General features: G+C 45.6%; 2 protein-coding genes across 17 annotated transcripts in view; one reads left to right on the top strand and one right to left on the bottom strand.

Moving 5' to 3' along the window:
- LOC143428061 (uncharacterized) overlaps positions 1-8,261 on the bottom strand; it is an 87,779-nt gene extending 79,518 nt beyond the window's left edge. For 3 of the 16 annotated variants that reach the window (XM_076902655.1, XM_076902666.1, XM_076902665.1), the window contains exon 1: positions 7,626-8,259. In XM_076902655.1, coding sequence (XP_076758770.1) covers positions 7,626-7,983 — 358 coding nt within the window. In that variant the 5' untranslated portion in view covers positions 7,984-8,259. Of the gene's footprint in view, positions 1-7,625 lie in introns of all 16 variants that reach the window. The other 13 variants (XM_076902651.1, XM_076902659.1, XM_076902649.1 and 10 more) reach the window with 7 other exon arrangements.
- Mpcp1 (Mitochondrial phosphate carrier protein 1) overlaps positions 1-27,816 on the top strand; it is a 209,700-nt gene that overhangs the window by 170,690 nt on the left and 11,194 nt on the right. The gene's annotated exons all lie outside the window — the stretch shown is intronic.

Genomic DNA, 27,816 nt, shown 5'->3' with positions numbered 1-27,816 from the left:
GTGTATGTGTATGTAACAATTTGGAAAAAGAGAGGATCCTATTTGTTTGACGTATAAAATTATGATAAAATGGAAATCCTTCAAAACTTTGCACACAAGTGGTGGCATAAGGGCGACATCGATTTCCAACGCTGTATAGCTATTCTCTTGATTCCTGAGGGGAGCGGCGGGTGTTAAACCGGGAATTTGGCGAAGTACCTCGCAGGTTGTAACTTTTGATTAAACAACGAAATCCAAGTATGTTTCGCGCAAAAAACTGTGGAAAACCATGTCAAATTGGACTTTCCTCGATATATATATATAGCTCTCTTCCTATCTCTACATTTTTCGAACGTCATTTTTCCGGAATTCATCTATCAAAAAATTAAGAAAAATTCTGAAATTAAAAAAAAAGAACCTTCGTTACGAATAAGTTGATAACGAATCGAACATCAGGGATATTTTTCGATATCAAATTATAACGTAAAATTCAACGGGAAATCCGAGAGAGGGAAAAATATTCCAAATAAAATGAATATTTCCTATTCATAGGGAAATAAAATTCCAACCGTATTAACAGTTGTTCACATGTTATTAAAGCCCTAGATTACATTTTTCACAAAATATACATTATTCAATTTACATATTCAATTACATTTTCAAAGAAAAAATCCATAAAATATTCCTGTATTGTTCAAATTTCACCTGCAAAAGAAGCATCGATGCACGAACCAGCTGCATATCGTGCACTTCACTGCAAACCGTACACTATATACAGTATACCATTTTTTACACTCTTTTCTTACACTCTTTACCTCCTACCTTCCCAAACAGCCATCTAAATCCATTTACTTGTTTCACCCATTTGCAGCTCGCACACCTTGCACGATCTATCGCACGGATCTATTCACGATAAACTCGCATCTCCATTTACGTGCAAACTTAAAACAGAATCATCGTTGAACGATAAAATGAAACAAAAAAAACCGTTCCAATATCGTTCTCGAAACGGATCACGAACAATCGAGCGTAACGCATCCAGTTGCGCTTTGGATCGCGCCAGGAGGGTTGCTCCACCATCTTGAACCGGTTCCGGGCGTTGATCTTGGATTCGGATTAGTTTGCACTGGTCTCAAATTCGTTATCGGGGAATCGCGGGTACTTGTCCGCCGGAACGTGATTCATTCGACAATTTCGGTACACGGTGTACGCGTGCACGGTACATTATCCCCGTTGGTTGTGTGTACTACGTGGATACGTACATCGAGCTGGGGGGGCGGCCGCGTCGAATCCCAATGCGATTCGAATCCAATCAGACGGGAAATGGCTCCGCGGCCCTCGCCTTCGTCCGCTCCTCGTTCAGTCGCGCTCGAATTTTGCGAACGATTCATCTCTAATTATGCGGCGCCGGCCATGCCCAGCGCCGATAACTCCGTTCCCGTCGATCGAGCCGCGCGTGTCGTTTCGGCTCGCGCTCGAACCAGGACGACGACGAGGACGACGACGAATCGGCCGTTCGCGGTCGATGTTTCGTGAAAAAAGAACGAGAGGAGAAAGAAAAAAAAAAAAAATGGAGAAGAGAGACTGGTCCTGGCTCGCAGCGGACCTCGACCACACCTTCGTTAACGTACATCCCGATTCTGCCGATTGATCAAAAAGAGCGCTCGTTGTCAGCGAGCTCCTACTTAGCCCGTTTAATCCGTTCTATCGGAGCCGGCCTCTGAATCTAATAATTAATCGCCGGCACGACGCACGTGGGAAGAAATTACGGGCATTAAATGTAATTTAAAATGGAGCATTCCATTGCCGCGATGAAATGCGATTGCTTTGTGATCGTTCCACCAGGATAAAGTACCCTTTACACGCTACGCGACGTTTATTAACGTTCTTGGGAGGGGAAAAATTTACGGTTCGTTTTACTAGGTGCGTTAGCGAGTTTCACACCTTTGCTGTAGACATTTTCTGGGTTAACAGCGGTCAATGTATCGTAAATATATTCGATACGTAAGATTGTTGCTACATCGAACGAAAGCTCTGCTCTGCAGCTTTGCGTTTAGTTCCAGCAGGAGTGACCTCAGAGTCGGATCTCGATTAAGTTTGCCTTCGAAGCTGAGTACTAATAGCATCAGTTCGTCAAACTCCATCTCCGTGCGAAGCGTAACAACGAAATTAGCGTTACATCGTGGAACTTTTCGGTTTTCATTAGGCGTTATCTTTGCTCCGATGGAAACAGACCGCTGCAGCCATTTCCATTCGTAATCCTATATTTAACAAGCAAAGAAAGCCCCGCAGATTGGCCTTCGTAAGTGCACAGGAATAAACCGTTTCGACTACTTAAACGACATTTAAGCGAGCGAAAGGCCGCCGGGGTAAGCATTGAAACGTAACGACCGCTAGCGATTCATGCAAATTCAACCACTTCCGAGCCAACTATTTCCAACCGCTCATCTTCTCTTCGTTTCTTTCCCCCGCGCACACACTTTTCTTCCTTTACACTTCCCCCTTTCTCCTCCCGGTTTCACCTTTGGCGAACCTTGCCCCGTCTCGTTTAAATTTCGCTCCTCGCGCTTCACCTCCCCTTTCACCCTTCCATCTTTGGCGACCATCTTTCTCCTCCTTTCTCCTCTGTCGCCTCTCATATTTTCGTCCCAGAGTTATCGACTGCGCCTGGTTCCTCGAGACTTCCTCGTCGTTTCGTCTTCGTTTCGAGCGTCTCCGCGCTCGCACGTTTCCACTTGCCCAAAAGGGTGCGAATGCAAACACGGTAAATGCACGTTACATCGCACAGCGGTCAACCTCGAGCTAACCCAGCCGCCGTGGCCACGAGTGGCTACGAAGCTTCTGGTCTACTTAGCTCCTTAACGCTGGGAACACTTGGGCGACGAAGCGAGTCGTCTCGAGTAACGTCCGAGTTAACGTCCGTGGCCCCATTGATCAACCGAACTTGTTGCGAGGGGAATCGGAAACGCCGGCATGACGGATCGATTCGCGAGAGATCTGCGAACTACTTTGACCGCGATCGAAGTTGGACGTGGAACAATCGGCGTTCAGATTGTTGGTTACTAAAGCAATGGGAACTGATCGTTAAACTGTCTTGCGTCGGTGGATCCTCGATTTCGAAATTGAATTTGGCGTCAGTATTCCAATCGTGTTATCTAATTTCATTTATACTTGGCATTTGCTTTGCACTTTTGAAATTTTCAATGAAAATTTCTGTTCTTTGATCAGAAAGAAATTGTCTCTGTTTTATTTGGAGCAGATAATCAGAGTCCCACTATCTTTACAAAAAATACATTGACATCTGAAACGTACGACTGCTACTATTAACTACGACTGGTAGGACAGCATTGCGAGACCTCCCATCTGCAAACATGAAACGGCACGGCGGAAGCGATTTCGATAACGGAAAGAATCGAGGAGCCGTGAGAAACCGGGACAATCGTTCTTTTGTACCTGCATTAGTCGTCCGCGAGTTCTGTCGATGGCGAAGGAGAGGTTCTTCGACGTGAACTTCTAAACAGCTGCACGGTTGACGCACGTGTGACAGCCGTAAATCGCGCCGCGTCTTCGGGAAAAGTTTCGAAGGCAACGCCCTTTAAATGGAGAACGCAACGCGTTCGATTTGTCGCAGCTTTTCCATTTATTCCGTCCCCGTTCTTTTCTGCGTTACAGTTACGTATAAGTTTGGAAATACCACTGGGATCGTCCCGCCATTATGCAACTTCGCTGCATCCATCGTGCCACGGAACTTACGCGAATCCGTGTACGGATAAACCCTCGAGCGTCTCGACGCGCAGTTGGTAACATTTATAATAAAATGATCGCTCCGATCGAACGAAAATGAAATTTGTTTCCCATTCTTTATGTTCGTCGCGACACGCAGATACCATAACAGACGCGATAGATTCAGATTGGGTATAAAATATGCAAAACTGTGATCGATAACGGCGATTTAACGCGCGTTTAGTATCGAAAAATGTTTTATCCACGAATTAAACGAATCGTACATCGTAAAATCGATCCATTCGAGAACGGCTATAACTCTTGGATTTAGGGAATTAGAAATTCCCGTAAATACCGGGGATTCATTTAAAGAACGCATTCGAGGAAGCAAACAAATTGCCTCGAATTAGGCAAGGGTAGCGGATCTTTTCGTCGATTCGAAGGAAAGGGAAGGCGTTTCCTTGATAAAACCTTTACAGCGGCCATCAATTTTCCGCGCCAGCAAGAAACAAACGGCGCTTTTATTCCGACACAAATAACGATTCAACCCGCGTTAAATCAAAAACGTCTGCCTATTAGTTGGCCAACGATATTACAAATTCCCTTTGTAATTCAACATCTTTTTCAAACGACTGTTCCCTGGAAATAGTCGTAGGAAAATTGGATCGTTAAAATCTAATGCATATTATACGTACGAGGCAGAAGATATATAAAATATAATCGAACATTCACTCGCTGCAATTAAATCAAATTCGTGCGTAAAGCTCCGCATGAAGTCCTTAACGCGAGACGGTTTGTTAAGACGAACAGCCCTCCAAAGAAGAAACCACGAAACAACAAATCCTCTCTCCTTCAGCCGCAGATTTATCAATATTTACCGTGCGCGTAGCAATGGTCGGACGTATCCGAAATCGGGGCGAGCGTCAAAAACTATCCGTCAAAGACTCGCGAGGAGCGGTGTGTGGTTCGCAGTGTACGCTCAAAGCTACTGGCTGGCGGAACGTTATAGGAAAAGGGAGAGTGCAAGGGATGAGGGGGATAGATATGCCACGGCTACGAGGGAGGGAAAGATTTATGATGCCCGTGCGTCAGCTCGCACATCTCAATTTCGGGATGCCGCGAGTCAGGAGGCACGATGCTCCCTTTGTTGCTGTCAGAGACGGCCGTGGAGAACGGAACGATAAGAAAGAAGCTGGCACAAAGGAGGGAAAAAAAGGAGAGGAAGATTCGAGATAGGGATCACGGATTGGCCGAGGGGACAGGGAAAGCGCGGTATGTACCTTTTGCCCGTCTTACGCCATTGTCCCTCGTCCTTACGGCTGGAGAGTCTTTTCAGTTATCAAGAAGCATTTTAATTGTTGAGAGGAGACAGGATCGGTGCGGTTGGATTAATCCTTCTTATCCTCGACGATGTTGCATCCGCGTTTCGATTTTTTTCTACCCGGATTCTTCTCGAGCGGGATTTTCGAGGAGTAAGTAGCGAAATTATCTGTGCGAGTGTTACCAATTAAAGATTGAATTATATGCAGGAGGCAAAGTAGAACACACAGATTGCCTATCTTTACTTGAAATAATATTCACCTAACTAGGTTCAGCCATCTTGTTTTTCTAAGCGTTCTCCGTGCGATAGGTTCATTGAAAAAGATACAATCGAAGTCTGGTCTCGCTGTGTTTGTATCACTAAAAGGTAACGTGTAGAAAAACGTTACGTAGAATGCACTTGTGAGCTGGCATCTATATTTCAGTTAGCAGGATAATGAAGGTGCTCGAGTATAATGTAACGAGCGAATCTGACCGTATTAGTTCTTCCTTTCGAAATTATAGGGGAGCCTTCACCGTTAAGAAACGATAGACGCTCGAGGTTGCTTCAGATACCACGTTTAATTATGTGTTTAGTACGATCTAAGTTTATTGTATAATTCAACTACATTTGCGGTATGTGATTTGTGCTTCTTTTTTTTAAAATAATCATCGTAGTGATCTGGTCTGAACGAGGAAAATGTCAGCCATCTTCAAACAAATAAAGATAGACGCGAGAGTCATGCGAAGCGTACGATATAAAGTATAAGTATATTCGTACTCTGTACATTCAAAAATTCACTCGGAAACAAATTTCCACAATTTGCACGCTGTCGTCCCTCAAGACCCCTCAAGACGGCAAGAACTGTTCATGAATATTCAAAACGAGGAGGATCGAACCTGGCAGACAATACACGTCTAATATTCTGCGTGGTATTAAAACGTTCGCAGCATAGCGTCTTTCAGAATATTCGACAATATGCAACCTATTAAAAAAAAAAAAAAGTATTCCACGTTTTTACTTAGAAGCAATCGTCTTCTATACTTTCGCGAACGTTCGACGTCGCGATCGAGTACCTTTGCCACGGTTAATACTGTTGTACAAACAGGTTGTTTTCATCGAGAATGCAAACCGCATTGATCTCCGATAATAAGTGGCCATTAATCGATCGACGGACGTGAGACGCATCGCTGCGACGCGCCGCGATCTCGTGCTCGTAAGAAGAATGCCGATTGACGAAAATGGGGGAGCGCCGGCGTCGCTCCGGATTGCTCATTGACATTTAGCTAATGTCCATTCGATGCCACGAAAGTTTCTGTCGATTTATCTGTTCGAAAGTGCGCGCGTGTATCTCGCTTCGTATATCGAAACCCGATACCGCGTTGTATAAAATGCTGCGTCCAGTTTTAACGAGACTACCGGCAACGTACGTTATAAATTCGAATTGTTATGACTTCGAAACAAGTCCGTTGTGTTTTATCCTCTCCTTTCTTCTTCTCCTGACGCCTCGAACGTCAGAAAATTGGCGAACGCGACTTCCGATGGTTGAATGTTGAATTATTGCCTCGCATTATCGCGACGTGCATTCGAAAGTGTGATACAATGTTATGGACTTCGCAATAAAGGGGATAAATGGAATTGTCAGATTCTCATCGAGTTCTGATTTAATTACGTCGCAACTTGTGAATGAAATTTTATTGGCTTCGTTCGATGTACCGTCGCTGATGGAACTATTCGAACGCGCGCTCGTAACTTTCAACAGGATGAACATGTACGTTAAAGCGAAATGTTTCGAACGTTTGAAAATTGTTGTATACCGCTCTAAACATTTAAATTTACAGCACAAATACCTCATATTTCTATTCAAGTGAATAAAACTTCGCGTACGCGTCCATCAGATACGAGCGACCCTACTCTTAGCGTTAACCAAATTTCAACGGAAACGTAAGACGTAGCTGTTGTCGGTCCATACCGTTGAATAATGGCACGACTGGTATACCGACAAAACAACTGCAGGTATAAGCACACGCGTGCTCGCAGTTTAGCGGTGTTTCGCAGGGTATTTGCAGAATTGAAATTGCCTCCCTCGCTTTCGCTGTCCCTCCCGTCCCAATATGCATACCCAAGGTGCAAAGAACGATCTTAAAAAAGAAGACACGCTCTTTCAAGCATTCTCCATGATCGAAATTCTCAAGATCGCGAATCCTTTGTCCGAGAACGGAAGGTGCTCCATCCCGAGACAAAGCTCCGTCTCTCTGTCCTTCCTTTCTTTTTTTTACACGCGTACTTTCCTCCCTGCGCTCCATCCTCTCTAAATACATGTACGCGCGGGTACATAGACGCGCGTATATACGGTCCACGTGATTACAATTCAACGAGGTCCCGGCTTTGTACATATTGCGCGTAGCTTTTCCTCGAGGAAAAGAAAAAAAGAAAAAAAAAGTGGAGAAAAAAATAGAAACGCACGGGAAGAAGAGAAATTAATAGCTACTAGAGACGGTGGGTAAATGAAGAAGTTCCGTTCGGTGAAAGCGGCCGACGAAGCTGAACGGCACTCGTCGGTAAAAGGCGAAGCGATAGGGGGTACGGGGTAAGCGAATATTAAAGGGGAATACGAGCGTACCTGGTGGACAATTACACTCGGAGACGTCTCGTTTGATCCGAAATACGCTCGACTGCGTGGTGGTCCGGTAGATCTCGAACTGTTGTTGTACCTCCCTCTTGAGCCTCTGCATCAGAACGTCCGGCATCTCTTGTAGCTGACAACGGGCCTCCAAATTGGCGATTCGCGACTCCAATCCTAGTTCCCTGTACATCAGTAAACCGGACACGGCCAGGCTGGTAATGCAGAGGGCGCACATCGCCCAATTGAGTGTTGCCCCCTCCCTTCGACAGGAATCCTTACGGAATTTCCTCGGCATCGATGTCTCGAGGGAGCCCTTTCTCGGCGACGACCAGTCGGCCGCCGTGTCGGACTCCATGTTGCACACAGGATCGACACACGCTCGTTTCTATTCGTGCACGCAGCGCGTTAAGCGCGCGTCATAACCCACCCGACGGCCGTCGATACGTCCTGACGCGAGAATGACGGGCGAACGTAGAATAACAATGCAGAAACCACGCGAGCCTTACAGACTGTGCGGCGTCATTGTCCATCTGGAATTCATCTCGCGCGCCCACTTCCCGTTATCGCTAACCTCTCTCGTTCCTTCGTTTACGCTCGCGAACACGCGCTCTCCTCTGACTCGATTCCTTCGGAGCCCGATCAACGGAGAGCCGCGCTCTCTTTCCTCCTCTTGTCCCTCCCTTCTCTTCGTACACGGTAAATCGACGTTCCCAGTTTGACCGCACCACTGACGTTGGTAAACAACAAACGGTGTCACCAACCAGAACGAGCGTTCCCTCAGCCGCGCGCTCCTTTCAAATGTCCAATACCAATGACAGCGTCCCCTTGTCCTATCGCCGCCTGATCAAACCGCGCGCCAGTTTCCTCTTCCTCGATGACCCTTCTATTTCCGTCTATCTTGCTCTTCGGACGTCTTGTCCTTCCTGTTGCCGCTGCCGCTGCAAATGGAGCATCGCCCGGCGCTGTCGCATCGCGATCCTTCCTACGGTTTTGCGCGACACTTTTTTTTTTCTCGCCAACACTCGCACCGAGATACGAGGAGGATCCGCGAGCAGACTCCGCGAGATCGTCGCTGCCACTCTCGTTTCTATCTATCTTTCGTGGCTTCCTTCCGTTTCGTCGGACCCGCCGCGCTAGATGGAACAGGGGGAATCGAGCGACAACAGTGCTCCGACTGGCATCGGACCTGGCAGGATCCACACGGTTTCGTTGGGCATCAATTCGGTCCGCGGCGTTCTCGTTTCACGCTTATACCCGTCGCGCGGAACGGAAACACTGTTAGAACGAGTTGGTACGGTTTATTGGGCGAATGAAAAATCCGAAAATACCGCGAATACGAAGCTCACAGCGTGGCATTCGCAGTACGACTGGATGTGGTGGGGCGACGCTCTGCCGAGGGCCGAGGGTTCGTCGCTTCGGATACGTTCGTCGACGCTCGGCCTTCTTCGAGGCTCCGACTCATCCACCGGCTGCCGGACGCGTGGAGGACGATCGGTCGACCTAACGTCCACTTCCATTCGCACTGATTCGACCCTGCTTCCCTTGCCCTTCCATTTACCCCACCAATGCGCCCTTTCGCCACTCGACTCGATTTCGCTCGAGGATCTATCGTTTTCTATCTTTTTTTTCTTTTTTTTTTTTTCTGTCAGTCCGCTCGCCTCATTCCGATTCAACCCTTCTCGCGTGCTTTTACTCGCGCGCGTGCACCGAGAACCGAGTTAATGGGCGCGCGATTTTACCAAAACTGAGATAACGCACGAAAAATTGCTCGGGTGCGAACAGTTGTATCTCTTTAAACACCAGCCGCTCTATTATCGCTGTCGAGTTACTTTGTAAAGCGCAGATTCCACGCGTTTGCCTCTTTTCAAATTACCATTTGAAATATTCTTCGATGCGAGAGTCTAATTGCAATTTTCGTTGAATTTTCTCTTCTCGTTTTTAATTGACGCGATGGCAAATGACTTTTACTCGTAGGAAGTTCAGATTCTGTCGCGTTTTGGAAACCTCTCGCTTGGAAAACGAAATATTTGGTCGCGCGATACGTACGGCTAATGTATTTCCAAGTGAAAGCAGGTTAAGAATTTGGAACGTGTAACGAGGCTAGAGGAAAACTACTAAAACGGAAGATAATTGAAACAATGCGGTTATATTAGGAAATATCGATTGGTGAATCGATCGTTTCCCTTGAAACACATCCCCTACGTGTATACGTGACGGATACGTACAATCGACCCCTTGCTACCGTCCAATCGCTAGCACAGGAAACGATTATAGACTACATCCTGGAACGTACGTTCGGCGTGTTCGCCCTCTGTGCGTATACTAAATCGAATGTTGCAGCAACCTCCTAATCGTCTAACTAATAAGCGGGCAAATCGTCGATACACGACAAGAAAACAATGGGACAGCAGTTACGGTAAAACAAATGCAAGAGTATCGATTGGCCTTTTGTGGAACGGCATTGCAATGCGTTCCTCGCAATCTCCGCTGTTTCATCGGATTAATTCGGTCTAAACAACAGGAAACGGTAAAAGTTGAATGCCTGGAATTGAAAGTTGCGCGTTCTAAATGTGAAAACGATACAATTATATCCGTTTTAAGAAAATAATTTCGTTGCAAGCGGTGTCGCAAAATCTGATATACCGAGATTGTGACACGGTTTGCCAACAATTTTCACTTTGTATTAAAGTTGCTGCACGGTGACCCGTGTTAACCGCTCGAAAAAAAGGCTAATGGCCGCAATGTGCCGCAGCTAATCGCGTCGTTAAACCGTACGCTTTCCAATCGCATTCCGATCCGTTGTCGTCAAAAATTTAATCGAGACCCTTTCAGCCACAGGGCGGCGCTATATCTCAATAATTTCTCATTTCGATGGACGACCAAAGACGGTGTACAATACGCAGCAATCGTTGAAAACTATTCGAAACACGCGCGTACACGAGCTCTGCCTTTGATGTGCTTGCTTGGATGTTTTCGTTATCTTGAAAAACTGAAGGGCCAGTCTCAAGTGTGCACGAACGACTCGCAGTTGTCTTTTATAGTTAGCCGCGCTAATGCATAAACTTATCCGTATCACTCTGTTTTTCCTCCTGTATCTCGAGTGTCCCTTCGAACGTTCGGCAAATCGCGTCGACGTCGCCCCGCGGAACTTAATCGCGCGCTAAATAATTACGATTATTAACCACGCCCGGGATGACGCGCGCGATAGAAACGAAATTTCACGCAACGGACAACATTTACTTCTGTCCGGTAACGCGACGCCGGCTGGAATACTTACGGGAGCGTTGATTAAAGTCAAAGTGAAAAGCCGTTTCACGGTATAAAATTGAACGCGGAACCGGTTCCTTAATGAAAAGCTTGTTCCTTTTCCAAGTGTGTTTCCTGTCGCGCGGCAATTTTGCCGGGCGATCGAAGAATACGTTTCTAAAGGACTCCGGAGCGGGCGCTTAGGGCACTTGCGAGCATCTCAGACCAGTTTTCAATTGACAATGGACCGCGTTGAGAGCCTCTGGGGACTGCAAACCGCGGCTCGAGGGGTGAACTTCCAGCGTGCGTCGTGATTAAAAAGTCATCGCGGCCGATGCCCTCTTCACGGCACGTTGGTCATCGTTGGGGTGCGGTACGAGGCACATTATGTCGCGTTTCCGCCAGGAAGCAGGCGCAGTCGGGACGACAGCCTGCACCTCGTTTCCGTGCACTCTGAGAGAACGTGGCCTCGCGGACACTGTGGATAAGGATGAAGATAGGCAACGAGCCGGCGCGCGAGCGGGACGCCGCGTTACGACGATGGCTGGACGGAGAACGGCGAAAGGAATGAAGAGGAACCGGGAGAGGGAGAGCGCATCAGAAGAGGCGGAGGCGGGTACCTACGGACACGTTCGCGACACTAAAGCAGACTCTCATTTCGGGAACGAATCCGACGCTACACCCCCGCGGATGTGTCTGCACGTACAGAGGAGGCTGAGCGAGCAGCGCGCAAGAGGGGTAAGCGAGCCAATGTGCAGTTTGTATTCCGCCCGGCAGAAAATACTCGTTCGTTACAATGTATACCTACGGAGGCACTCGCCGAAACTCATCCTCGTCGCCGTCGCTCGACCTTATCTTCGTTCTTCTACTTTGCGACATCCCTTTATATTCATAACGATACCATCCACCCCGCGAGGTACCAACGCGATACATTAATTCGTGGTTTAACGAAACTCCTGTGACGTATTTCCGACGTACGACGCGGTCTTTCCGCGATCGAGCGTCTCGTGTTTAATAATCGACGGAGCAGCTTGCTCCGAATGCGATACACGTATTATTTCGAAAGATCGGGGGGGAAGATTATGCCTTATATTTCTCCGTCAATTTATTTTTATGGTCGTTCACATGTTCGATTCGGTGGAAGGAATCATGGGAGGAGGGTCCCCGGGTCACAGATAGTAAAAAAGCGAGCATGCCACGTTGACGGAGAACGAAGAAGGAAATGGAGTCCGAAACGCCTCATTTAATTTTATGACAGCCACGAAGCTGCGAGCTGCGTCTTCGTGAACGAACACGCATCATCGAACCCACTGAACCTTATTGGTAGCCGTTCAAGGTAAACGGAATAATCGTAGCTGATGCCACGGTCTCGAACGACTCGTTGACCTAGCAATAATCACGCTAATGGCTGAGATAGAAAAAAAAGCGTCTGATTAAAGAGAGAATGAAAAATTTCTTCGACGAAGCGGAGAGATTGCAACGGTTTCGAATAAATAATTTAATTGTTTATTTTCGTGCGAACGATTTAGCGACACGATCCAGCGAACATTGGGGTGACAAGACAAGTAGATACTTCCCTCTCTGCACGATCGCTCGGATGAAGAGGCAACGAGGGGTCTCGCGATCATTATTGACTAGACAAGGAGAATGCACGCTCGCCAACTTTGTTCCTAGTCGGGCAATCGAATCGGGAAGAGTCTTGTCTAAATAATTGAATGGAACTAGAACTAAGGATAAATTTTTTTTATTGTAAAAAGCAACTCCTTCGAAAGAAGAAGATTACCTACGTGGCTAATGAACGGTCAGACTATTCGATTACACATGATTAAGTAAACTTTTGCTCCTCCGCGAACCGATCGATAGTTGCCTTAAAACTGCCGAGTGGCGAATTGCTGTTTGCATTCTTTATCGGAAAATTGACCAAGCAGGTAGAAGTTAGGGGCAAATGAAATGAATGGAATGGCAAATCTTGTAGAAAGCAGGTCTTGTAAAAAAAAGAACGGCTAATTGATCGTGTCGAATGAACGTTTTATTTAGGTCAAGCACCGTCTGGAAGTACTGAGAAACCTCTTTCGTAAACCTTCGTCAGATATCGTGTTTCGTCTGCGATTAGGCAGCATATAATATCGTGCCGTATCAAATCCGACTCGCTCCCCGGAGCAATAATAATCATGCCAGGAATTTCATTGGCTACGCGTAAGCGCATAAGCCGCCACTTGAAAGAACGCTCGCTGCCAGAACCGGCGTTTCGAGAACCGCACTTGTTTAATTGTGAACAACTTCCGGGACATCGGGGCGGGGGCCGTGCATCGTGCCCCGGCGCGATGGTTACAGAATACGATCACGATCAACAATGTCGCCGCGAGTTGCAGCCTCGTTGCAGCCTCGTTGCAGCCTCCTCGAAGTGTGCAACCGCGAGAGTCCGGATATCGCTGGGACAAGGTCTTTGTACTGTAATCGCAGGAAGACGATAATCGACGTAAATACCGCAAATCGTCGACAATCGGCGAGGGTAGTTTTCTAAGCCCACACGTACGCGAGATCTACCTAAACCGTGATTCACGATTGGACGTCGCGAGAAATTTGCAAAATCGCTGCCACCTATTTTCACTTCCCGAACTTACGGTCCAATCGAGGCTCGTCGCGAATCACGCTCCCGCTTTATGGAACGTATTATAGAAAATCGTGAAACGTATGAAAAGAAAAGAAAAAAAAAGAAAGAACGGAATACATTTACCCCTCTCAGATACCGCGAAAGATATTACCCTTCCTTTTAATATCGTGCGTGCATTTCTCACGTTTATGTTTAGAGTGGGATTACGTATGGTGATTCGTACCCGTCTAGGCAATACGGCGCGTCGCTTTCGTTGTTTGTTATCACGGGCGAGGGATCAGTGTTTCCCTCTGACGAAAATTCTGGGACAGAGTTACCGCTGTTAGTTACTGACTCATTCCACTGAGCACCGTTCAAATGAAAACTGCCGGAAACTTTTAATCGATCGATGCTCGAATCACTTTTCTGTGGATGTCGTACAGCCAACTTTATAATTTAGTCTGTTTAGACGTTCCCTTCGATTCGATACGTAACTATAAAACTCCCATATTCATCGCGCAATTAATTCGTGTTATTATCAACTGAAATCCGTGTCTTCAAACATGGACATTTAACTTGTAACGTGTAATCATCGCTCTAAATCGTACTCTAAGGAATAACAGGCAGCAGGAAGGATGTACCCTTAAATTATATACAGCAAACTTCGATGAACCATCTTGAATTCGAGTGAAACTGTAACAAAAGTATCAACGATGCTCGCCACCTTAAATAAATGAAAATGGACGTTGTCAGCCAAACCAGTATCGATCGCACGTAGCCGGCAGAGTGTAATTGCAGTCGGAGATGTTTAACATTAGCAGAGGCTCTTCCCGTAAGAAATAAATGACAATTTGAAACGGTGAACGCAACGGAAGGTGGTCATGATTACTCGACGACCCTGACCGTGGTCATCCACGGCTCGATGTGAATACCCGCGGACGTTCGCGTGGTCAGCAAGTTTCATTCTTGAAAAAGTACCTCGCCAGCACGGCGAGGAGCGCATAGACGTCGATGCGCCGCCTTTCAGCGTCGCCGCAATGCCATTAACCGGGGAGCTGCTCTTGCAATCTCTGATATAGCTGGGTACTGCTGTTGCTACCACACCAACATGAGAAGCATGACGCTTTAAGTGGGTGGTACAGACGGCTCCGAGCCGGAATTGGTTTAAGCCCATTATATGTGTACGTGTACGTGCACCGGGAGACGTTAAAGAGCCCCCGTTCGTATGTTCTATGAGACCTGCGAACCTGATCTACTTTCCTACCTGGAACCACCTTTTGTATCGGGGACGTGCAAGTGGTATAGATTAAAAGGTATCAACCCGAGGGGCCAGCGCGAGATGAACGGAATCAACCTCGCGCGATACGAGCCACGAATATTCATTGTCTCTGTGCTGTTTGGTATCTAGGTTATTATTTCGAATGTATGCCACAGGAGATAAAGTGGTATGATCACCGTTGAATAATACATTATGGAATACGATCCAATTTCGAGTACGTTATATTTTTATTTAAATTACGCTCGACCCATGGGCTGCGATACAATTGCGTTATTAGATTTATGGGTTAATTTCGCGAGTGAATACCGTTGGGGCTTAGGCGAATTATCTAAACGGATGATAAGAGAAAAAATGTAAGACGTGTTACGTCGATGGTTCGCAGTTTTTCAAGCCTATCCATGCTACTTATTAAACGGGGAAATTACAAATCCAAACCGCGTGTACACGAGACTGAAGCACGTGTACCAGCGAGTACACGACCGGGTGGAGTAAAGTGTACCTGGGTGCCGATGTCGCGTTATCGTATGGAAGACGGTACATAAAATGAAGTAACAGTGTCCGTCAACGGCGAAGCATACACGCTCGAACGAACAGTGTACACGATCAATGAAACCTATGGTTACGCGTGGGATCACGTATGTTGTCCCGTCGCGCTACAACTGGACGGCAAAGGGGGAAAGGGTGACGACGTTTACTGGTCGCATCGAGTTACAAGTCCCTTAGGTAATGGTGCGTACGTTATTCAATACCCTGTACTCAGCATTCTACGTGTGCGGCAACGTAAGGGGACAGAAATTCTCGGCCTGGCGAAGCGTTTATGGAATTACGAAAACGACGATGGCCGGTGAGACTGTGACGAGCGCTGGAAACGCCGGTCAATGGACGAAAAGTTAAGTTGCACGGTTGATAGAGAGTCGTGATTAAACCTGCGCGAAGTTACTCATTAAGCCAGTTTTGAGGTTTACACGCCGCTGAGAATGTTGCAATTTCTGCTGACAGAGTTAGTATTGTGGCTCTTGGCAAGCTTTGAGGTCTCTGGCTGTAACCCGTGTCCAGATGGATACGTATATAGTTATCCCAACATTTCGCCAGCATTGCTGCCAGCTTCGTCAGTGGAGGCGCTGATACTGGTATTCCAATCAGTATCCGAGCGTTTCGCCAACAATGTCGCTCGATTCATCAGAAGACGCGCTGATATCGGCACCATCGCGTCTTCCGACTCCTGATGACGCTGGCTGCAATGCCGCCGGAACGTTGGGATACCGAATAATCGACGACCGAATTCAGCAGTAGAATCAGCTCTTTTCGTCGAGACCACCACAGATTTAACGCGTCGAACGAGCAAACCATCGAATTCGCTAATTTAAAAGCTAGCATAGTTCTTGCTCTATTTATAATGGCATTCCAACTGCGGGTCTTGCAGCCGTGAAAAGTCAAACGCAGCGCAGGCTATAAAGCCTGTGTTCCTTGCTGTGGTAATTAGTACCGCGTCAAACGGGTACCCGTAGTACTTCCTTTAGTTTTTAGAGGTACACCTAACGATCCATAACACGCTGTCGTTGGTTAGAATATCGCAGGAGCCCATAGTATTTTCTAAAAACTAAGTAGAAAGATTATATCTGTATTTAGCCATTGCCATTACATACCAAGGATAAAAAATTATCTTCATCCCTCTGAATTTTATAGGCTGTTCTCGTTTCTTTGGCACGGTCGACTGTTAATAAAAAGGAGAGCTATTCAGGATTTTTTCCAGAATTATTTCTCATGCGAATTCCCTCGAAATCGCTGTGTGCGAGTCGAATATGTTCTCTTCTAACGTACCGTAGAATGCCAGTCTTGAGTATTCCGACCGCAAGGGTGTATACTCTCGGGGCAATATCTAACCGGCACGGATTACAGAAACTATCCGGCGAATTCTAGCTCGAAGGTCCGATTCCAACGAATCTAAATATCTTGGCGGTATACGCGTGTGTACGTGTTACAGTCGGAGTTTGAAATCTGTCAATGTCCGGCTTAATTAACTGAAGCTAGTTCGCTTAGAAAGTATCTCGAAAAATATGTAACGGAACGAGCATGTTTGCTCAAGAAACAAATATTCATACGTTGGATATGGTTTCATTTACAGAAATTGTAATGTCTTTCTACGGTAATGAAATATTTACTCACCGTTAAACACACATCAAATATTTAAGCCAACGCAATAATAGTAATGGCTATAACAGCGTCCTGATATTTATTCGGGAAGCCGACTTTCCACTACCCCGAGTGCTCCTAGTTTTCGTTTCCGAAATGTTTGCGTTCCGATAAAATTAGAAGAACTGCCTCGACGGATCTAATCACACGAACCGCGCGTCGTACGATTAATTGAAAAATCTACTCTGTCCGCGTGAAACGCGAAACGAAACGTGACAATATTTTGCGCCAAGCAGCATTTTGGATCGACGCAATCGCGTGCAATTTTCCATAAAACAACGAGTGATCGATTAGTCGAGCGATTCGATTCGCACGAAAATCAGCTCGCCCTTTAATAAATTACGTCGCGAGGGTGGGGAACAGGAATACTTTGTTTAAGGGGAAACGTGTTTGAAGCGGGCACAGATGAGCCGCGCATTAGTATGTTAGCAGCGGACGGTAAAATAAGCTCAGCCTCGACGCGGTGAATTCAGAAATTGAATTTCCACGCGAGCGTGCGATATACCGCGCGCGACGAGGTTGACGAGGCTCGCTCGAGCTGCCCACGCCTCGCCGCGACCTCGCAGCCGGAAATTACGAGCGAGGAAATTCTTTTAGTCCCCAAACGAGAATACCGGCTACGTAACGGAAGATTTTTATTCGTTTAACTGCCGGATTATTTTGCGGCCGGACGAGAGAGCTTCACGTACGCGCCACGGACGAACCGTTACCGTGACACGTCCGACTTGTATCCCAACCGTCGGCTCCGGTTAATTTCCCTTCAAGTCCCGGTACTTCGTTCGGATAATTGCTCGAGCTATTAAGAAGTCTACGACAATTACGTCGATACGCCGGCCGCGGCGTTTCGAGCCCGAGCAACCTCTGTCCGGACGCCTAACGTTGCATTAGCATAATTAAATCGTGAACTCCGTGATTGGCTGTTGTAAATCTCTTCTTTCGTTTTTTCCATTCCTTTTTTTCCTTTCTCAATGAACTCGTTACATTTGGTACGCGACGACGAGCAATTGAACTGCGAGCTTGGCTCTCTCAGCAGCGTTCGATGAATATTATATGAAAGCCAGGGTATCGATAGCGTTACCATTTTTTGTCAGTGGATAATCGTAACTGTGGTATTGTTTAATCATTTTTATTTGGTAGTCACGTTTGGAGATAGTTTTTTCTGCGATATAATTGCCGGAAGAATGCTATAAATTACCTAGTCGAGTTGAATGTACGTGCTATTTCATATTCAGTTTTCTACTAGTTCCGTCAGCTACGAATCATTGTCCACGGCTGATACCAGGAACGATAGATTATGCACATCACTTTTCATTAAGTCACGTGAGAGGCTAATATTAGAGCAACATCCTTTTACAACTTCCACGATGGAGTAATTGTTCTCGCTCTATAATACGCGCATCAAATTATTGGAACGAGCATTGTCTAGAAGGTAACTGAATAATGCAGGATATAACGCGAAGAAGTACTACATTTCGCGGCGACACTAATGATATGCACTCGAAACTGCACGAGATATAAAGACTCGTATTATTAAAACGAGTAATCCTTTATACCGTGAACTCTTCAGCTGGAGTGCAATAAATTTATCGGTGAAACGGTACGAGTAATCAAGCGAAGTATACTCGTGACTATCGTCAGATCAAAAAGTTGCCTCGAAGCTATTGAAAAATATAAGTTTCCAGGTAAAAATGTTTTCGAACATGGACGAGAGATAAATATATTTGATGCTCGGTAAAATTATTTTGAAATAAAATCGTTTCTACGTACGACAGATTTAAAAATGGAATATTAATCCTTTGTAGTTCCATTATTACAGTATACGAGGGCGTTTCACCTGGCTTTATCGCGTGAAACACTTTTGTTGTGTAATTAAAACTTTATAAAAATGTTTCCTATGAAAGGTTCCATAGCTTTGTGAGGATCAGCGTGCGGTGACAGTAGTCTTATTCAAGTGAAAGAGATTACTGAGATATGGAGGCAAACTTTGATTTCCAAATGGAATGTTACGTCCAATGTTTGCTCCTCTAAAGCTAATGGTTCTGGACAGATGTAAAATATTTCATATCCCATGCGCATTGGTTATTAAAATTAATATTAAAATGTTCGTCGAACTAAACATCTTTTATAAGCTTCAATAACAGAATCAAGTACGCCGTGCTTTAATAGCAAAAATCCACAAAACGGAGCGACGCGTAATGAAATCCAGTATGGCTACGCGGAGGTATCCACATTTCACTGGTTTATAGGCTGTTACTTTTACTGTACACGTTCGCAAGGGATTTTCAATGTCGTTTCCCTCGAAAACGGAGCCCCAAACGCAATTCTCTCACCCGTGATTTTCGTTTTATTTCGCGGCGCAACATAACTCTTTTCATTCTATTCAAAATCGAACAACATTCTTATTTAAGTAGAAGAGGCGATTTCTCTAAATGATAATGAAAAATACGCGATACGACGTATGCGGATTTTCCAGCCGTGTGCAAGGTTTCATTAAAATCCTTGCGTATCGCATGAGCGATGTTTCTAATTACAGTTCATTAAGCATATTCATTGGTCGCCACGCTTCGAACGTTGCATGCGTTTTACAAAAGCGTATCTGACTTTCTTGACTGAAAGGTCTAGTCACAAAAGAGCACGGTTTGTATTAATAACATCTATGATACCGTTAACACGTTTTCTACTGCATCGCTCGTACATAAACGGTAATGTGCTTACTTTCGCTATCGTTCCCGGCGTCACTCATAATGAGTGACGGTGATTTTATCTTCTGCCGCGTTGCTCGTACTTTCCTCGCTGTAATTGAGGTATCACAGGTGTTACTGGCGCACGACTGCCATCTCCATATAAATTCTAATCACGAGAGAACATTACAGAATACGAAACTTATTTCCACGATCAGTTCCAAATTTAAAGCGTCTGTTACTTCACTTTTATATTGAAAAAATCGATTATCTTAGCTTCCATCTTTCCGCGCGAATTACTTCTCGAAGAAACAATTTCTGTGTTCGTTGGAGAGGATTTCCTTGAGCCTGGTTCGCGAAGGAAAGGACCGCGTCGGATGAATAATATTTCTAATAATCGGATATAGATTCAGACGCTCGTGGCTCGAGGTTTACTTTCAACCCACGCTACGTCGATTTTCCAATGAATAAGAGGTCACGAAACCTTTCCGCCCCGCAAAATGTATAACGGCCGCTTTAGAGCCCGCAGAAGCTTTCTTCCCGGGCGCTTCATCGGCGTCGCGATTCCCGGCACGTCTCGCGCGTCTCGAGCTATCCCTCCGGAGAGTTCGCGTCGAGCTTGTAAAGTCCTAATGACGACAGTCGGCCATCAAAGGGAAAAACGAGAAAGAATCGTATCCACGTCGAGGCGAGCGGGGAGACTTCGAACGAGTTTCGCATAATTCACCAACAATGCGTCATTCATAGAAATTAGATTTCGGGAAATTTCAATATCCGCCAGCTGGCCCAATTCCGTGAAACACGTCGTCCATTGTCCGTCCCTTCATTATCCCTCTATCGATGGATACCAAATGTCGTTTAATTGGAACAACAGAAACTTGTTATTTATTTAATCATCGCGGCGAGTTAACGTTACCAAAATGGCCGCTGGTGACGGAAATCGGCGACTAAAATCCGGGCATTACCTCGAAAACGGCTGGATACAATTAACGCGAGGGAAAAGAAAGAGGAGGCATTTCGGTTCTCCTGTGGGAACTCGAGCGAAAGATCTCGTTAGGTGGGTCCCGCTCGGGTGAGTTTCGCGAATGAAACGAAACGGCGGAAAGTTTCGCGAGAGCGCATACACCGGTAGGTAGTCGGATATCCGGTAAACTGGCCGGCCAAGTACCCACGCACTGGATACATCGTAGTCTGGCTTCGAAATGACAATACACGTCCCCCTTTTCAGTTTAATTAAAGGCGTGCTTCGCCGAAATGCAGCTATTCCTGCACGCTTTGACCCGTTCCACCTTGTATCCTTCTATTCGTTTCACGGCCGTGGCACGGCGCGCGTTTCTATACGGCCGCGTACGTTGCTTAATGGAGCGCCGCGTCTGCCACCCTGTAATGGCACGACACTTTGCACTTGCGCCACTGGGACGCTAAATAGCGCTATCGCCGGGGCTAAAGGTCCGCTAGTCAAATAGCCGGGTTGCCGTGCTTGGTTAAAGGGAAGGACTGATCTGTCGGACGAATATCAGGTAAACTACCGCCAACGTTCCATACGCGGCAATATTCGCGCGCTAATATCGCGAGTGTGCTCAGCTCTAAGTTACGTTCGCGATGAACTGAGATTTCCTCGACTTTGGTTCGCGAACGATGGAGCGTTTGTTATTTCCTGCTACAGCTGGCACGCGCGCAGTTTGTTTCACTGTTGACGTACGAACGTCTGCGGGTAGATGAAACGAGAATCCGTGTAGCTTTGAATAAATAGCGGAGGAAGCAGTCGAGGATGGAATCGATTTTTCCTCGTAGCCAGCGAGCGGAGGAAAATCGATCGTGGAAGGAGGTTTCTGCGAATTTGAAAAAAGAAACGTCGCTTAACGTGACGGTTATTTAATTAAATTCAACGAAGTAGACATGATTTAAGTTCGTAATGAAGAAACGATCGAATCAAGTATCTTCGGCTGCACGAAATATCCGAAGCGTCTCCCCCGGAGTTGAGCAAATAAAAAATGTGGACCGAGTGCTCGTCGATGTACTCTGCTTCTCTTTCGTTAACGAACGTAGAGATGACTAGCTAAATGTAACCGTGAAATATTACCATCTACATTTACAATCAACTAATTGGACAAAAGTTGATATCTCGTCGGTCCTTTAATCGGGAACTTTTCGCCATGCATATATAATGAGAAAACTGACGGACTGTCGTGCTGAAACGAGCTCTTTAACAAGTTAAATTTCGCTTACGATTTCCAGGCGCAAAAGGGCGAGGTTTAACGAAATTTGCCAAGATTCTCGCATAAAAGCGCGAAACGTGAAAGAGTCGGTGGTAAAAGGTAAGGAAAGGGAGGGGTGGGCGTAAGGCGAGGAAGTAGCCGAAGGCTGAGAGAGAAAGGGAGAGGGTACGAACCACTTGGCTCCATTCAAAGGGGAAATCACCGCCGTCGAGTCTGTGGGATACGGTGATGAGGTTATTCCGTCCTCCTTCCCTCCGGAAATGACGTCACATCTCGACGTAATAAACACAAATATAAGTGGTTCCTGTGCTGTGTTCCGACGGCGAAATAACGTAGGCCGACATGATCGAATCGCGTATGTCGGAAGAGGAAATTTGGAGAGGGTGTCGGCGCTCTTGGTGCCTCGACGAATAAATTAACGACGATGTTTGCCTTCCAGCGCCTTCCCTGCGAGCCCGGACCGGCGATCAATCGATCTCGCCTCCTCGCGCGGGGCTATCGATCGGAATATCGTGCGTGGTCCGTACGCCACATCGCGTCGAACGATCCTTCCCTGAAAATGAACTTTCTACGAAATTCGAACGATAAATTCTATCCCTCTCGCGTGATCCTGATTCCGTTTGAAAGTAATTTATAATTACCAGCGAAGATTAATTGTCTACAATCTGGTCGTGGCTGCTAAACGAGAATGGACAGTCTTACGGCGATGCGAATCGACAGGAGGAAAAGAAACGAGGCAAGGAGAGAGACCCGTTTTTCATGTTTCGTGGGAACGCGATAAGTGACCAGCGCATGCTCGAGGATAATTTTCGTCGCGAGGCTCGTCGAGGCTCGTTCACCGCGCTGCAGCGTTCTTGGACCGCGAGACATCTTGAGAATCGTAGCCCGATTTCACGCGAGAACAATGCCGGGGCCACTTTCCTCGGGCCTCGGTCCTTCTTCCTCTGTTAAAGTCGGCTCAGCGCGCGCGCGCGCGCGTGAAAACGCGCAGACTAATTTCTCGTCTCGCCCCCGCGCCACGGCGTTCCTGAAGAGTTCACGGCGGAGTGGCCCGCAACGGAGGGTTACGAGCCAGAGGGTTGAAGAGGCATCCGTACAAAGAGCAGAGGAGTGTGCAACAATTATAAACACCGTGGCAATTACGGTGGCCTGGGTGCGTGGCACTTTCTTCCGTCCCACCCCCCACTGGTACTCTTCCTTATGAATTGCGCCACCCACGGAAGAAACCTGCGCCACTTCAGCGTTACACCACCACCGGATGAACCACCCCAGATGCTTTCACTGCGCCACCTTTTACTCGGTTGTAATTGAGCCGGAATCATACAACGATGAGAAGGAACTCGGGTAGAACTGAGTGGCTGCTTGGACGCGTCACGTGTAGGATCTCGAGATGCTTCCCATTCTGTGTCTCCACTGTTACCGTTCGCGACAGAAGAATATCGGATCGGTTAAATGTCTGTACACGTTGGATTGTCAGGATAGTTCGAACGAAGATTGAAACGCAACGTGTTTAAATTTGGGTAGCAGATTCTGGGTTCTCGGGTGGCTGAAGCGGGGTGGTTCGTTTCGTTTTGCCCACACGAGCTTTCTCGATCAACGTTATTACAAATGATCCATTTTTCATCCCTCGTCACCAGTGGTTGTTTAAAAAAATGGTGTCGCCTCGTTGCGTTTATAGAGCGAAACGCGATCCATCAGATTTTTCGCGTAGGTGAAAAACGGTTTACGTAGCCAAGTTTCATGAATTTTCATATGGATTTTCGTATCTCCGCTAATTCACGTGTCCGCCCCGTTATTAAAAATTGGAGAACGTTCCTTTTACACGTACGACGTGGAGATTGAAATAGATTCGATCGCACACTTGTCTCTGGTCATTAGTTGCTCGCAGAATCTATGCACCATTGTAGTTTGACGTTGATCCATTTTCCATTTGACAAGCCATTTAAATAAATCGCTGATGTAAGTATTAAATTACGTGTCCTGAAATCTGACGTGACAAATAGGACGGAACGAAATGATATCGCATTATATGGTCGGACGATATAAGGCATTACGCAGGCTTATTACAATAAAGTAATGGGTATTATTGCGCGGCGGGCATTATTGTTCTTGATTTATATTGATTACCCTTTGGGGAGTTGGGATATACACGCCCAAGGTAGATAAGGTCGTTGCTGCGGATGATATACTGTGGTCAGAGTCTCCAATGGAACCGATTTCTGATTAGGTGCAATTGTATACCAACCGTTCTTCGAATCTAATTTCTCGTCGTAATAAATAAGGTGTTTCACTTTTAGAGTCTCGGAAGTGCAATACACATTTTTCACGAATTGATTTTTCGGAAGTTAAATGTAAAATATTCGCGACGTGTTCGAATATCTCCAAAGTTCCTCGATACGCTCCAGCATTTACCTCAGTATTACGCGCGTCACGGTTTTTGGTTTAGAACTCCATTAAAATTTCGAGTACGCCGACACAGATGCGCTTTTGCTGTTCGAAATATATTAAACTAGAAAGTTACGAGCTGACATTAATAATTTTAGTAGATACCTGCAATTCAGTTGTACGCTCGGAGACGCTCCCGGTGTTATCACGTACTGCATCGTCCGTTTACTATATCCATTCGTGTTAAAATGGAATTAAAAATATTCATCTCGCTAAACGATCTAATTAGACAGTTCATCGCGTAGAACTAAATTTCGAAACGAGAATAGTGGTGAAAAATTACGAACAATTTTGGATCGATAGAAACAAAAATTATGCTCGCCTTTTCGTTACTGGGTGAAAAATATTTAAATTATCCAGATCCATTTTTCTGATTGAAGCTACACTGTTATCCCGAGACTGTCCGCGCTGTTCACAAAGGTTTCAAAAAATAGAAGAGCACGGTGAATGTGGACACGGGATTGACGGAATGTCTGACAAACGTTTACCTATCCCTTTTTTCTCTTTTTTTTTGCGAATGACCCCAAAAAAGGGGAACTTTGACCGTACAATGCAGAGAGAGCAGAAAACGAGCAAAAAATCGTGGAGAAAACAGAGCAACGTTTTTTATCAAGAAGAATACGAATCGTATGGATGATGAATCTGTGTAATTTATGATACATTAGCAGTGAGTTTCGAAGGGAACGGTACGTAATTGTATTTTAAGGATAATTCTGGATGTTCGCGAAATTCCGTAGTATCGCGAGCGGCAGCGACCCAGTTTTAAACTTCATTAAAACTGTTCGACAAATGTAATCAGAAACTTCGTTTCAATATTTTCTTCAATCTCATATCTCTTACATTTGATGTTACAGGAGGATATACAATGGACGCTTGAAATTATTTAAACGCCGCGAACTCAAATAAATCGAACGCACATTAATAGGTGTCGCGTTAATTATCATAAATAGAGATAAACTAATAAAAATTCTTTTTACCATTCATACGTTTGAATTAGTTATCTAAAATTAACATAACACGACTCGATAACGACTGTAATAATAAATGCGTGACTTTTTGCGGATCTATCGGTGCTCTTTCTCAGAGTTGGAGCATTAAGCGTATCTGGTTCGAGACTTTCGAATGATAATAGAATTTTTACGATACGCGAAGTCACGAGAATAAACGAGGTCACTTTAAAAATATCTATAAATCTCACAAACGTCAGGATATTAAAAGCTTGGTACGCTCGTTAAGCGTGTACACAACTGCCAGTCGCAAAACTATCGCGCTCTGATGAATGAACGCACTTAACGAAATACTAGTAAGAGATAACGTCGAACACGTTGGCAAGCGAGATTACGATTCATCGGTTATTAAACAATTTTTTAATCCAGCGTGTACAAATTTCTCCCGTGAAAGTCGATAAAAACTGCCGTGCGTCCAATTCCTTTAGCGCCAGTAGCCGAGCACTCGGTTAAGATTGGAGTGAAATTGCCTCAGTGGTCCCAGAGAAAATGGATCATGAAATACGAATAATTTCCATGAGAATAGAGCTCGATTGTGAGCTCGGTTAAAGAAGACGTCTCGATATTTAAAAGGATGCGGAATTTATCAGCATCCATTTGAATACCCGCTACACTTCGCGCTCAGTCATTATGCGAGTATATTTACGCAACGAGGTAAACGTTGCTCGGTTATTTCTGCGCGCGCCATAATCTAGGCTAAAGCAAGACGCCGCGGTGGAAATTTGAATTGCAATGATTCCACTACGTGTTCCATCGAAGTGTCTTACAGGCTGCAACAACACTTCTGAACGCGAGCGTGTAATTTTAATGCGAATACCATGCGCTGATGAGACGATAGCTAGTCAGTACAGAAGACACAGCAGAAGAGGAGTGTTCGCGCAACCCCCTCTGCGACTTGTCGAAACGCTGTAAGATTCTTTAGAATTTATGACATTGGCAGCGTTCTGATTCAATTCCAGAACGTTATCGATAGTATAAATATACACGATCTGATCTCTGGAACTTTGGCTATCTCCAATTAAACCAACGATTCTTTCGTCAGCTTTGGATAACTTCTTGTCTGAGAACTAAAAATTACCATTACCAACTACTACAGAGTTAGATTACTTCCAGAAAGTACGTGCGCGTTGATGAAACACTGTTAACAGCCGAGAAAGTAGAAATATTAAGAAAGAATGAAAGAAAAGGGGGATGAAAATTTGATTGATAGTGTAAAATGGAGGATAAAAGAGCAGCGCGCGATAATATCGTTGCTCAACGCTTCACGATCCCCTGAAAACCATCGCGTTAATACGGTCTCCGGTTCCTCGAGTCTACGTCTCGCGTCTTCGTCTCGTTTCCCTCCCAGCCTCCGCGTCACGGAGGAGAGATCCGTCGAGCGTATTTCTCATATTTTATTCCTACAAGCTCGCCGCTCTTTTTATTACGGTTCAACTCTCAACCGCGGTTCGAGTCAGACTGCTCACCCAGCAGCTTCAGCCGTGTTTGCCACCGCTCGAGGAGCCTCGAAAAAATTCCAGTGGATCACACCGGATCACGAGCGACCGCTCAGACATTTCCACGCGTAAAGCCTCGAAAATAATGACGGACGTTCTGCTTGCCTCGCAGAGAAAGAGGGAGAGAGAGTTGAATCGTGCACGTGGAAAATTTTGATTTGTATTCTCGTGGATGTTCTCGTTCTCACGTGGCACCATGTTTCTTTCGAATTTTTCCGAAACTTTCCCAATGCGATACGAAGAAGTTTGCGCGTACACTCGTTTCGTGTAAACGAATTCGCTCTGGAATTCCAAAGAGCAAGCGGCGAGAGAAGACGATAAAAAATTTGAGGACGAAGATAAGGGAGAAGATAGAAATGGGATGAGAGAAACTTTGCGTATGCTAGCTTTTCTTTTTCGCTTCGAGATTTTTAAAATTGGTTATCTTGTAGCGATTACGAAATTTGATACACACACAGACACACACATATTTGGAACTAATTGGCGACATTTCATTAATATAATAACGTGACGACACTTTTCGTGGCACTGCAGGTAATGCGATTTGTTTTATGGGAAACGGCAGAGGGATGGGAACCATATTGGCTGGAACGTATCGACTAATTATAAGAGTCTCAAGGTACTTGAAGGCTCTATTAGTAAAGCTATTACTGTCAACCGATTTCCTTTGGTAAAGCTCGAAGAAGCTAATGGAGACTGTCGTCCTGAAAATACAATTTTCAGACAATCTGGTTTCCTAGCGGACGGACGGCAATCAAGCACCACTTAAACCTCCGTCGTTCGTTTTATGATCCCGCAACAAGTATACCGGAGACAGGAAAATTAAACGGTCCCTGAAAATGTTCGCAACTGCCACGTTTATGATCCACGGCTGCAAAAAGTGTATTAACGAGCAACGAGATTTCGAGGTCCATCGGTGAGGAATTCTTTGCGCCTCTTATTATTTTTTGTCGAGCATGCATAGATATGCAAATCTCTCGCAACGCATCATATACAATTTTACTAATACTTTTACTTTTGAAAATGGAA

Source organism: Xylocopa sonorina, chromosome 10 (genome assembly GCF_050948175.1).
Source record: "Xylocopa sonorina isolate GNS202 chromosome 10, iyXylSono1_principal, whole genome shotgun sequence".
Taxonomy (NCBI): domain Eukaryota; kingdom Metazoa; phylum Arthropoda; class Insecta; order Hymenoptera; family Apidae; genus Xylocopa; species Xylocopa sonorina.
This window is presented reverse-complemented; position numbering and strand designations above follow the sequence as displayed.